At 44.6% G+C, this 13,512-nt stretch overlaps 1 protein-coding gene and 1 long non-coding RNA gene across 2 annotated transcripts in view; both read left to right on the forward strand.

Moving 5' to 3' along the window:
- Window positions 1-13,512, forward strand: part of LOC105531068 — a 44,182-nt gene that overhangs the window by 13,292 nt on the left and 17,378 nt on the right. Inside the window, exon 2 of the long non-coding RNA XR_001004733.1 lies at window positions 2,795-2,902. This is a non-coding gene — a long non-coding RNA (uncharacterized LOC105531068). The remainder of the gene's footprint in view (window positions 1-2,794; window positions 2,903-13,512) is intronic.
- On the forward strand, window positions 7-2,015 carry SOX2 (SRY (sex determining region Y)-box 2). The gene has a single exon (XM_011968868.1). The coding sequence runs from the start codon at window positions 73-75 to the stop codon at window positions 892-894; it is 822 nt and encodes a 273-aa protein (XP_011824258.1). The 5' UTR covers window positions 7-72; the 3' UTR covers window positions 895-2,015.

Below are 13,512 nucleotides of genomic sequence, written 5' to 3' on the forward strand. Positions count from 1 at the left end.
GGCGGCGGCAACTCTACTGCGGCGGCGGCGGGCGGCAACCAGAAGAACAGTCCGGACCGCGTTAAGCGGCCCATGAATGCCTTCATGGTGTGGTCCCGCGGGCAGCGGCGCAAAATGGCCCAGGAGAACCCCAAGATGCACAACTCGGAGATCAGCAAGCGCCTCGGAGCAGAGTGGAAACTTTTGTCCGAGACGGAGAAGCGGCCCTTCATCGACGAGGCTAAGCGGCTGCGAGCGCTGCACATGAAGGAGCACCCGGATTATAAATACCGGCCCCGGCGGAAAACCAAGACGCTCATGAAGAAGGATAAGTACACGCTGCCCGGCGGGCTGCTGGCCCCCGGCGGCAACAGCATGGCGAGCGGGGTCGGGGTGGGCGCCGGCCTGGGCGCGGGCGTGAACCAGCGCATGGACAGTTACGCGCATATGAACGGCTGGAGCAACGGCAGCTACAGCATGATGCAGGACCAGCTGGGCTACCCTCAGCACCCGGGCCTCAACGCGCACGGCGCAGCGCAGATGCAGCCCATGCACCGCTACGACGTGAGCGCACTGCAGTACAACTCCATGACCAGCTCGCAGACCTACATGAACGGCTCGCCCACCTACAGCATGTCCTACTCGCAGCAGGGCACCCCTGGCATGGCTCTTGGTTCCATGGGTTCGGTGGTCAAGTCCGAGGCCAGCTCCAGCCCCCCTGTGGTTACCTCTTCCTCCCACTCCAGGGCGCCCTGCCAGGCCGGGGACCTCCGGGACATGATCAGCATGTATCTCCCTGGCGCGGAGGTGCCGGAACCCGCCGCCCCCAGCAGACTGCACATGTCCCAGCACTACCAGAGCGGCCCGGTGCCCGGCACGGCCATTAACGGCACACTGCCCCTCTCGCACATGTGAGGGCAGGACAGCGAACTGGAGGGGGGAGAAATTTTCAAAGAAAAACGAGGGAAATGGGAGGGCTGTAAAAGAGGAGAGTAAGAAACAGCATGGAGAAAACCCGGTACGCTCAAAAAGAAAATGGAAAAAAAATCCCATCACCCACAGCAAATGACAGCTGCAAAAGAGAACACCAATCCCATCCACACTCACGCAAAAACCGCGATGCCGACAAGAAAACTTTTATGAGAGAGATCCTGGACTTCTTTTTGGGGGACTATTTTTGTACAGAGAAAACCAGGGGAGGGTGGGGAGGGCGGGGGAATGGACTTTGTATAGATCTGGAGGAAAGAAAGCTACGAAAAACTTTTTAAAAGTTCTAGTGGTACGGTAGGAGCTTTGCAGGAAGTTTGCAAAAGTCTTTACCAATAATATTTAGAGCTAGTCTCCAAGTGACGAAAAAAATGTTTTAATATTTGCAAGCAACTTTTGTACAGTATTTATCGAGATAAACATGGCAATCAAAATGTCCATTGTTTATAAGCTGAGAATTTGCCAATATTTTTCAAGGAGAGGCTTCTTGCTGAATTTTGATTCTGCAGCTGAAATTTAGGAAAGTTGCAAACGTGGAAAGAAGAAAATTATTCAGATTTGGACATTTTAATTGTTTAAAAATTGTACAAAAGGAAAAAATTAGAATAAGTACTGGCGAACCATCTCTGTGGTCTTGTTTAAAAGGGCAAAAGTTTTAGATTGTACTAAATTTTATAACTCAACTGTTAAAAGCAAAAATGGCCATGCAGGTTGACATCGTTGGTAATTTATAATAGCTTTTGTTCAATCCCAACTTTCCATTTTGTTCAGATAAAAAAAAGAACATGAAATTACTGTGTTTGAAATATTTTCTTATGGTTTGTAATATTTCTGTAAATTTATTGTGATATTTTAAGGTTTTTCCCCCTTTATTTTCCGTAGTTGTATTTTAAAAGATTCGGCTCTGTATTATTTGAATCAGTCTGCCGAGAATCCATGTATATATTTGAACTAATATCATCCTTATAACAGGTACATTTTCAACTTAAGTTTTTACTCCATTATGCACAGTTTGAGATAAATAAATTTTTGAAATATGGACACTGAAATTATTCTTGAGTCTTTCATTTATTTGGATAACACTGTGATTATACATAACTTCTCGGGGAACTATAATACTGTGCTCAGCCAAGAAAGCAAAATACCAAAAACCTTGGTATTACTAGTCCAGCATCATGTGCTAATGTTAACTGCAAAAAAAAAAAAAAAAAAAAAAAAAAAAAAAAAAAAAAAAAAAAGACTGGATGATTAATAAGTACTGGAAAAACTGAAATTTCTGTCATTTCTAAAATAGAAACTAGAGACATATATTGTAAATCCGCCCCCTCCTTTCCTAAGCAGCATGAATAAGCATGATGGGGACTTTTACTTAAAACTGATTTATGCCACTTGTTGCCAGAAAGGATTCAATTCTGAAATTTTTCATGTAGTTTAGTAGATAAGGTGTTGAGCCAAATCAGAACCAGGTTGGCTGGTTTTGTTTTCATTTTCTTCACAGCACAATGGCCCTTTGAAACCTGGCTATAGAGAAAAATGATGCTTCTTGTATCAGAATAATTGCAAACTAGACATGCAAAGTGTTCATCTGCTGGGTGGGTGTTTGGATTACTCTGGCCCTGCTATTGTCTGAGAGGAAACAAGTGGTTTGCTTTCTTTGTTCCTTGACTTCATAAACTTTCTCCTCTACATTTTCCTGTTCGGGGCGAGGGAAAGAAAAGAACATCTTGCAAAACTCCCCGGCTTATCATAAACATAGTTTTTTTTATTATTTATTTTCTTTTTTCCCCTCTCTCTCCCTCTGCCTGAATTCCATTTCTTAAACTGGCAGCGCGGGTCCAAGCCTGTAGCCCCAAATCGGATAATCTCTGCAGCTGATAACAAGCAAAAGAGAAGCCAGGCAACAGCCATATTAAAGAAGAAAACAATCAACTCTGAGGTAGATATTTTACTTTGTCCGGTCTAATCACATTTGGAGATGATTATGCTTTTGATCTGTTAACAATGTTTTACTACTGTAGTAGAGAAGTGGGGGAGGGGAAAAGGGTGGGGAAACAAGATTGGATTTGTTGTGTGTGTGTGTGTGTCTGTGTGTGTGTGTGTGTGTGTGTGTGTGGTTTTTTTTTTTTTTTTTTCCCTAGGAAAGGTAAAGAAAGGCTATAGTTGTCCTCAGTGGGAGTGGAAAAGTTGAGACACCGCCATGGTCTTTGAATTAGCGATGCTTCTGCATCACCACCCACCCTTGCTTTGGGGCAGCCGGATAATCTGTTACCTAGTCAGGGACTTTTCTGCTTTATTTACTACTTGATTCGCTCATCTTCCCCCACCCGCGGGGACCAGGAACCAACAGTCGGGCCCTCTTAAGAGCACGGGTTTGCTTCCCACAAATTCAAGAGCTTGTCGTGTCAACTTGATACAACTTTGGAGAAGTTGGAATCCGGCAGCGTCTTCCACCCTTCAGTAAAGTACCCGCTGCAGCCACTAAGTTAGCTCATCCCGTTGGTTTGCATCTTCTCATTTCCAAGAAAGTATTTCTTTCTCATGGTGTTACTAATGTTAGTTCTGGGATGAACTGAGGATATCTCATGTTTTCTGTACTTTCTATTTTTTTCTAGATTGCTTTGTTTTAGATATGTACTAGTTTTTATTTATTACTTTTTTAATCCTCATTTTTAGGGTAACATTGTACTGGGAAGGGACAATTATTATTCCAGTTCCCAATTCTAAGCAAGGCATTTTCCCCCCTAATTAATGCAGAGACTCTAAAAGAATTTCCCCCAGCCTGGCCAGCCATTGTAATGCATATACGGATTATTCACGTGGTAATGAGCACATTCGCCAGTTCTTGCTCACACATACGAATAAAAGAAACTTTGAATAAAGATCCAAATGATCATGCTGGGGGAGTGGGGAGGATATTCCCGGAATTTGAGGCAGTCAACTGTATAGATTGTATGTATTTTGAAAATAGAAATATATTAGAAATATGTATAGAGGTTTACAGTAATTGTACTGCTCTCACCTCTCTTTTTTAAAAAAGAGCCCACAGGGTCAGCAACTTTCTGGCAAAATGGTCAGGTTCAAATATTTAGCAAAAGGAAAGGGAGCACAATATTTTGGGAAATAGAACTAGCTTTGAATAATTGTCACTGTCTGCATAAAACAAGAGAACTCCCATTCCCCCTCCTATCCCTTCCTACCTCCAAACCAGATAGTTGAAAAATGAAAGTCAAAATATTTTGTTTGCAAATATAAATGCTTTTGATAACTATATCTGAGGGAAATCATACATATCTTGTGCCATCATTCATTTGATTAAATTAAATGGTTCCCTGAGATATGTAATTTCATGGCTAGATTAATATTGAACATATAATATTTTAATAATAGTGTGATTTTCAAGGAGAGTAAACCCATAAACTTGCCCAGAGATGGTTATCTCATGGTGCTGAAGATAGTTGTTGTTTAGTTCTTTTCCTCAGGATATTATTCTGCTCAACGAAACCACTCAATTTCCAGTCAAATAGGGTGAATTTAAATGTTTTGTTAACCATATACACAGAATAGAAATGTGCAGAAGGATGAGAGTATAGTTTGTTCTTTCTGCAATTTTTTTCTCTCCCCAAACCACCCGCTCCCCCTCCCCGCATACTTTAAATAAAGAGCGTTAAAATATTTTGCTGAGCTGTAGTAGATTAGCAAGGTTTCTTGCCAATGCTGGGAAGCTGGTATTACAGACCATCCCAGGGGAAAATGGCTCACATTAACCACTAAATGAATATTTGACAAGGGCTCATTCGGAGGTATTATTACTATAAATGTGTCCCTACTGGACTTTTCAAGGGTCAAAGAGCAACGCTTCAATTAATTATTTAGACTGCTAGTAGATTTGGTGGTAATAGCTGTACTTATTTCTAGAAATCGACACATTCTTACAGTAGGAAAATCTCAGGAGAATCTTCTCCATCAGCAACACCTTGGATTGAAATACACATGGAGCCCTGGCATTCTAAAGCTGACTTCTTCATAAAACCTTTCCCTGGGCTGGTAGGGGGTGGGGGGCACAGAATTACAGTCTCTTTTTCTGTTTCACTGACTGTTTCTTGGTTTAAAAGAAAAGAAAAACAGAACATAATAATTTATCTTAATATCCACGTCATGTATGACAAGGTCTTTTAGGGATCTGCAATATGGGACAAAAGGGGAGGGTGCTCATTTACAACCTTTGCCTTTTCTAAGTAGAGATGTCACAGGATTTCAGAGACTCAGGGAGGCCCTGAATTTAGACAGGATGCACATTCCTGTTTGTCAATAAAATGCAAGTTTGAAAGTGGAAGGTTCCATAAGCTGACTACTCTTAGTTCTAATAGTCTCGAGTAAATTGGGGTACAAGGTAGTCCCTCCTTCTCTCCCCACCTATTGGTCTGAACACTGCAAGGTGCGGTAGGGGGACCAGTGTTCCATTTCTGCCGTGTCATAGGTTCCTCCGTGGCCCTAGGTAAAATGGTAAGGGAATGATTTTGAGGGTAAGATTCCTTGACAATAATATAAGTTGAATGAATAAGAGATAAGCTGCGGGGTGGGGGGGGTGGCGGTGGGAACAGTAATTACAAACCCAATTCATTCAGCTTTTCAGAACTTTTGTTGTGGGAGCTCCATTGACAGGTTTTGAGCTGCCAGTTTTCTCACATTAAAAAGAACTGCTCAGCGCCTCAGGGGGACAAGAAATACCGCTTTACTACATAGTGATGGGGTCTTCATTTAGAACCATTACAAGACGAAAATTAAACAGTGCCTTTGTGTGCAAGAGGTTTACTTTTCAACTGCTAACAGTTTATAGCTAACTGCTCTGAGATTGAAGTTTGACTATGGTTTGATCGCCTGATGATTGACACTGCTTATTTATTTATTTATCTGTTATAATTAAGAGAACTTTTCATCACCCCTACCCTGGTTTTATTTCTTGCTCTTGGAGAATTTTGTCAAATAGATCCTCATATTCTTCTTTGTGGAAGGAGTTTCCTTTGCTATGAGCTTTAGCAGAGACTTCAGTTCACATTCCCCAACGGACAACCCCCACCCCACACACCCACATTATTGCCTTAAAATAATTTGCATCTCATTCTCTGTTTTTTTCTGCTGCATTTTCTTGCTCTCCAAGCTAAGGCGGCTTTTCAGGCAGCAAGTAGGGTTGGAGATAGGGGTTAATTTATTTTTTTGCTTTGCTTTCTTTTTTTGACCTAAATTTGAAGAGGGCTGTGTGGATTTCCTAAGGACTTCACCTATGAGGTGAATCCCTTAAAGAAGGAAGAAGGGGGAGAAACTCTGACCTTTACTGTGAAAATATGGATACAGTCCAAAGGGACATAGCTTCTGGAGTTCCAGAGTAAGGAAAGCTGTGGAAGGAGCTTCCCAAAGACAGGAAAGTTGCCCAAACCTGATAATTAGTTTAGTGTCTTTCATGGTTATTTTCTATTAAAACTTTTCTGGAAACCTAACATCTGTTACCACCAAGGGAGACTTGTAACCTCCTCTCTCCCTGCTAACAGTGCTGTCCAGTTTTATGATTCTTGTTTTCAGTTTGTCTATCTTGCTTCTGTGGCCTTTAGAAAATAATGGACTTGATTTTCTTATTTTAACTAAGGGGATTTCTCTTTGGAAGGGTGGAGTATTAAGATAGGTCTAAGATTCTTGTCTGTGGCAGAGAGCTCTCTTTCTCTATTCCGAGTTCAAATGGATTTTATTTTATACTTTGGTATAATGGTGATATTTCTGATTCCTTGAGCACTTTGCTCAGTTTCTCTCCTAAAACAAATAGAATGTCCTCTCATTTCGGAATGCAAAGATATTTGCTTCACCTAGGCGTTTGAACTTGATACTTGTTCTCCTTTGCAAAGAAGTGTCAGGTGATTTGAAAGCTGGAGGTGTCCTTCGTTTTATTACCCTAGTCTGCCTGCGCGTACAGAATGAAGGGTGCACTGTTTTATATAGAGTTCGGCGCTTTGAACTATCATTTGCCTCGCTCTCCCAGCTTCCGCGCGGGGCACGGCTCCGGGCTGTGAGCGCGCCGGCCTCCCGCCGGCTGTCCTGGGGAGCGCGCAGTGCCCAGTGGTAAGAGCCGACGCGCGGGCAAATTGAGGCCAAGCTGACAAGCTCTGGCGGGTGGACCTGACGTCACCGCGGCCCGGGCCACAGCACCCATGGGGCTCCCCAAGAAGGTGCTGTGTGGGGCTCGAGTTCTCTCTGTCCGGGCTTTGCTCAAACGGCCGCATTCCCTCTGCCTCAGTCACCGACCCGCGTCAGACAAGTATAGAAAGTCTCCCGAGGCGTTGGGGCCCTCACCACTTCAGAGTCCTCTGCCTCCTGCTCCCCAGCCCAAGCCCTCTCCATGTTGACCTCGTGACACGGGAGATGGTGTCTAGGCCCCAATTTCCAACCACATCAGAGATTGTCTACCCAAGGGGATGTTTGTCCCTGTTTGTGGCCAAGTTTCAGTATTAGTGATTTCGCTTGGTTCTTCCGGATTAGAAGCCGAGGACTGGCAGGGCTGGGGAAGCCCCCGGAGCAATCTCGGATCCCTGGAATATTGGGCCCCTCTGGATTAGAGCAGGTAGGGATGGAAAGATACAGACCCTTCACTTTCCCGTTTGTTAGATAGGGATAATATATAGTTACCTCGAAGAAGATAATACAAAGTGCCTGACAAAATAGGCTTAATTGTTTAGTATGACTTTCCTTACTGCCCAGCAGACTTAGGGAAGGGAAGCAGTTCTCATGTTAGACTACAGAGAACAATACAGAAACCCCAGTCCTTTCTGGCCTTCCTGGCTCTGGACAGCGAAATTAGCCTTGTTCATACTACACTTCTTACTTCTCCAGTGCTCTCTCTGGCTTAAGGTTTGCCTAGGAAGTTATCTTGCAAACTTGCCATCCCTGTGCATCGTCCTGAAGGGAGGGATCCCGGCATTCCGGGCAGGACCCGCCCCCACCCGCAGAAGGCAGAAAAATAATTACTGTATTAAATAAGGAGCGCTGAATTCTTCCTGAGGGTTCTTATCGCTGGCGGCCAGGCCAGAAGCGGGACTGCGCCCCCACCCCCACCTCGTGACGTCAGGGCCTCAGGGCCCCGGGGATGAAATGATTCGTTTGACTGTTCCAGAAAGGGCAATCCGAACGCTTACAGGGCGAGGCCAGTGCAGCCCAGCTCCATCACCACTACCAAGCCCCAGTTTGGGAGGCTCCCGAGGCCCCTGGCCGCCCCGCAAGCCCTGTCTCCAGAACATAACCACATATACAAGTAGCCATAGTCTTCAGTACGTACATAGTCACGCGCACAACTCTCGTCACAGGAGCGCCCTTCTTCCAAATATATATAAGTTATTTAGTTTGTCAGCCACAATTTGTTGTGGGATCTGAATGAGTTGTTTCTGTTGTGTTTGTATGTTTTTGTTTTTAGACGGTCGACAAATTACAACAAATGCCTTTACAAAGCACACCATGGCTTTATTTAACCCGGTACAAGTTTCAGCGGCGATTTAAGAAATGGACTTAGAAGAGTTTTCTGGCTCTCATATTCAGCCATGGTTAGGACAGTTGCTCCAGCTTATCATTGCTGCACCAGTTCTGTTTTCTCTTTCCCCTCCATTCCTAAGAATCTGTATAGCTTTTAAAAATCTTTTTAGAGTAATGTATTGCTGAGAGAATTTCTTAGAACTGTGATTTAAATTGTAGATAAGAGGAAAGATAGCCGGACAGTGGAATGTGTGTAAATGGAATAAAATTATTTGTTAGGGAAAAGCACCTGGGCATTTCTAGATTTCTGGGAGATGCACTTCTCAAATTTTCTTTCCAATTCTCAAATCAATTTGATTTATTGAATGCCCTTCTAATGGAAAGGATCCTGGAAAATAGGCCTTATGTTCTGATATGGGTCCAGGATCTCACACAGTAATGATTAGCCGATATTTTGCATGCAGTCAGTTTAGTATCAGCTCACATCCAGGTCGATTTGATCACACTTAACAGCTCAAATCTGGGTTATTGCATAACATTAGAGTTTAATCAGTCTGGAATACTAAATGGCAAACCTGTCTTCTCCTTCTCAAGGTCCTCCTCCCTTTCTCTATTTCTCCTTCCTCCCACCTCCAAGGAAACTATCTTAAAATCAAGTTTCCCTTTGAGAGTTTGTTTACCCCAACTTCTGTTAAACTAGACTAACACGCTCTCATCAGCTTTCTAAACACTGTCTCATCAGCTTTGTGAAATGGTGCAAAAACATCTTGGAATCCAAGATGGCAAAATAAACTTGAGCATATGGGGGGAAGACTGCCTTGTTAAGAAATTGATTTAAATGTTTAGCTTACACTTCAGCCTCAATGCTTCCCTTACTACCCACTCTTACTTCCCTCACTGCCCACTCCTGGTTCTTGGGTACCCCACCTCTATTAGCAAGCTGGTTCCCCCAGCATAAATTATGAATGCATATCAACAGGCTCATCTGCTGTGATAAATCAGAGGCTTTTCTCTTTTGCGCATTTCTGCTTTTATTCTCATCAAAATGTCTTTCTGCCCCATGCTAGCAGCGTCTTTCTACAAACTTACTATCCCCATATAAACTATGGAGATATATTCTCAATTGGAAAAATCAGGTAATTCCACCACCCACCCCCCCACCACCACCCAAGGAAGCCTTACAAGTTAAGGATACAAACTATTTCGTGGTTAGTTGTATGAGCTTCCAAATTAACTGCATATAAAGTATTTTAAGATTTTTTTTTTTTTTTTTTTTTGGCTGTCACTGGCTGGCAATACTCATTTTGTGTGTGTGTGTGTGTGTGTGTGTGTGTGTGTGTGTGTTGGTTTGAAAAGCAGGAAGAAATGTAATGAATTGAGTGCTGTCAGAGATGTCTTCTGTTTGAACAATCTGCGATGGGCTGAATGGCAGGGACTCCCTCATCCAGTGCAGGTGCAGTAGAGCTGGGGAAGGGGGGAGGGGGGCTCCCTCTGTTCAGTCAAAAAGCACCATTCTCCACAATAGACCACACACTGACAGCCAGCGTGACATCAACTCACACTTTCATACTTTTCCCCCCATCCATAGTTCTGAGTTCACAAAGTGGCCATACAGTAGCCTTGGTTAGGTTCCTTTAATGAACATTTTGTGGCTCCTATGACCAACATCGAAATCCGCGGAGCCCTGGGAGGAACAAATAGATTTTTAATCGTGAGTTCCAAACCAGAATGTATAGCTATAGATATTAAAAGTAAGCTGGTCTCTACATTCTCTCCCAATGCCAATGCCCACAGCAACCCCAGATGATCTGAGAACTCTGAGTTAAAAGTTCTTCTAAGACTTCTTAGGTTCCAAGACACTGTTTCCCATGTCCTGAGAGAGATCAAACAGGAAAGGAGAGAAGGCACAAATTTTATGTATTTATTTAAATGGAAGAGCACCTCTAGTATTTTATTATGCTTCATGAGAGGGTTAATCCTACAAATTAATGAACATTAAGCTTGTGGAGTGGAGTTCTGCCCCCTTTTGAATTGGTTTTACTGGGAAGAGGGGTGTGGAGAAAAACAAGAGGGTTAGGAAAGGCAGCAACTGTTTTAAAACTCTGAACAATGATGCGACCGCCGTTTGGCTGTCCTGCTGCTGCAAGGACTGGACCTTCCAAGAGTTTGTTTTATTTTGTTGAAGCCCAGGCCTTGATGCCTCAAGTTTTAAATGGAATTACTCAAGGAGGGCACACTACTAGACAAACTATTCTACTCAATTCCTTCATCCCCAACTCAGTCCCTACTCCTCTCTGCCCCCGCCCACTTGGCCACTTCTTAGTCCTGGATCTGAACATTTTAGCTGAAAGAGGGAGGGGCGAGGAAAGGGCCAGGACAGTTCTCTCAGTGCCACCACTGCCCCTGGAGATATCCCCGTGGCCCTGCCGCTGGCTGATTCTCCCCTGTGCCTTGACTTGCTGAAACATCTCGCTGGGGAAAATTACTCCCTACTTGCTTACATGTGTGTATTTAAAAACACATGTAGCCTTACACATGTTTCATCACGGCAACAAAAAATATCAACATTCTAGTCCCAGGAGCAAAACGTTTCAATCATTCACCTAAATACTGTTCAGTAGATGGGGGCAGGAATAGGTAGACCTCCTAGGACAGCGGTCACAATACCCCTCTCCTCCGCATGGACACCAGGAATGCGGAGTCTGGCGGTGCGTGGCGCAGGGGAGAAGATTTGATGTGCAGGGTAAGTAAAGGACAAGTTATTTAAAACCTCAAATAACACAGGAAAAGATGGTAAGAGTGCTGTGGAGCCCTTTGCTTGCTTGTGACTACGAGTCGCCAGGTGGCCCGCATTAGAGTATGCCTACGGCGCCTACTAACGTCTAGGCCTAGGAGAGGCGTCTCCCCGCCCCTCGACCCACAGCCAGCCGCCACTTGATAGCTAACGCGTCTTCCGGCCGGTACACACCCACAATTAATCTTTCTTATTAAAGCCTCCATTCTGTACCCATGGGGCGACTCAAACCTATTTAGATTTCCTTGGTTGGCTGCACAAATTTAAGTGGGCAACGAATTATAAACCTAATAACAGAGGACGAGAGAGGGTGATTTGAGTAGAGAAGACGCAAGATTCACTAGGGTCGTGAAGATGCTGCGGGCCTTGCCCACCACGGCATCTACTTCGGGTTGCACCCCAGGCTCTGAGAAAGGTAGTGAACCTCACACTCACACACTACACACAACATGAGTACACACACTTGCACCCCTACCCCCTTTGCTCACAGGTACACTTGCGTGGAAATTGCCTCTTCCGGAGTTCTTATAAACCCCTCCCAGACAGGCAGGATTCTCAAGAGCATCGGAACCAGGGAACTTGCAGGGAACTGGGGAAGGTTTGCACTGTTTGGGATTAATTGAGAATAATTAACACTGGAGACCGTTAATCACCACTTTGCTTCTCTCTCCCTCCTTTCGGGTCTGCGGCGTCTGCCTTTTTCGCTCCCGCTGCCGGCGCGGGTATGCTGGTGAAAGTGAAGACGTCGCGGTAGCTGTCACCCAGTTCGGCTGTACTTTTTTAAACGCTCGCATATTGTTTGATTACTAATTCGAGTTAATATGATCTTTATGGCAACATAACAGTGGATAATTGGCCTTTTTTTCTGAACAACAATGTAAATCACAATCGCTTTATTATTTAATAACGTCAAACGCTTCGTTGGATTGGCCCCGACCGAGAAGACCTTTTCTTTCTAGACAGTGTTGTGGAGGAAGAACAATGAAGATCTAATTGTGGAGATTTCATAAGTTGGCTCCCGTAAATGAACAGCTTAGATATGGAAGTTCCAGCAGATGTGGGTACTATTAGCCTCTACAAGCTCTACCCCCAACCCCCATATACGCAGTCCAAACACTCCATTGGAGGGCTTTTTTTTTTTTTTTTTTTTTTTTTTTTTTTTTGTGGTGGTGGTGGTGGTGGTGGTCCGCAGATCCTAGCAACCACCTAAAGTTTCCAGTAGTAATTAGAGCTTTTATCGGGCCTGCTCTTCAGCCCTTTATATTGCCGATTTAGCGTTAAGGCATTAAGTCCACACACCAAATTAGCGCGACTCCCAAATAACCACAACCACTTATTCTCCCCTTCCCTCATTTTGGTGATTGGACACCAAGAGCACGGGCCTGGGACTTTTTTTGGGGGGGGGGGCGTTTACTTTGTTTTGATTTGATTTTTAAAACGGATTCGCTACCGCACTGTCTTGGAATATACTTGTTTCAGGCAGAGTTTTGCAAGGGACCTGAGCCATTATTTTGCAAACGCCTGGAAGAGCACACGAAACTCAGAGAACTACAATGCAGACGACAACGCTTAGAAGGAATGGGTCCCCGCTGCTCGAATGAAAGATTAATTACATTTGCCCCAAAAGCCCCAATTCTAACGGTCTCTATCGCGGCTTTTGCCGTCGCTGGAGGACCGCTGTCTCTGGGGTCTGCAGACATCGGAGTCCTTTGCAAATGAAGAGCCCCCACCATTTGGAATTCGGGTCAAGGAGAAAGACTCTGAGCCTGCAGCAGTTTTTGTTTTTGCGTGTGCCCGCCTCTCCATTTTATTCAACTTCTTCTGCCTGTCGGGAAGCAGAACAATCGCTCCCCACCCGCCCCCCTCCGCCACGTTTCTAAGATAAACAGGAGGTGCAAAATGCTTTGCCTGCACACGCGCCCTCGTGGCCCAGTCTTCCTGCCACCCCCAGCGCACCGGGCCATGCAGCTGTCTCCCAACCAGACCTGGGAGAAGACATCCCCCCTTCTCTCTTCCCACCTGCATTTAAAAACCATCGCATTGACTGCTCTAGAGTCAGGTTCACAGTTTCGGCCCTCCATGCCACCTTCCAGTTTCTTCCCAGTCCACTCTCTCTCTTTCCCAGGACCTAAAAAGTGACGGGGAGAGAGTGAAGAATTGGAGAAAGCAGCAGATTTTCAAAACGTATCCCCCCACCCCCACCCCCCCACCCCCATCTTTTAAAGTAGTATGTTGCCACAAGG

Source organism: Mandrillus leucophaeus, unplaced genomic scaffold (genome assembly GCF_000951045.1).
Source record: "Mandrillus leucophaeus isolate KB7577 unplaced genomic scaffold, Mleu.le_1.0 Scaffold860, whole genome shotgun sequence".
NCBI classification, from domain to species: Eukaryota; Metazoa; Chordata; class Mammalia; order Primates; family Cercopithecidae; genus Mandrillus; species Mandrillus leucophaeus.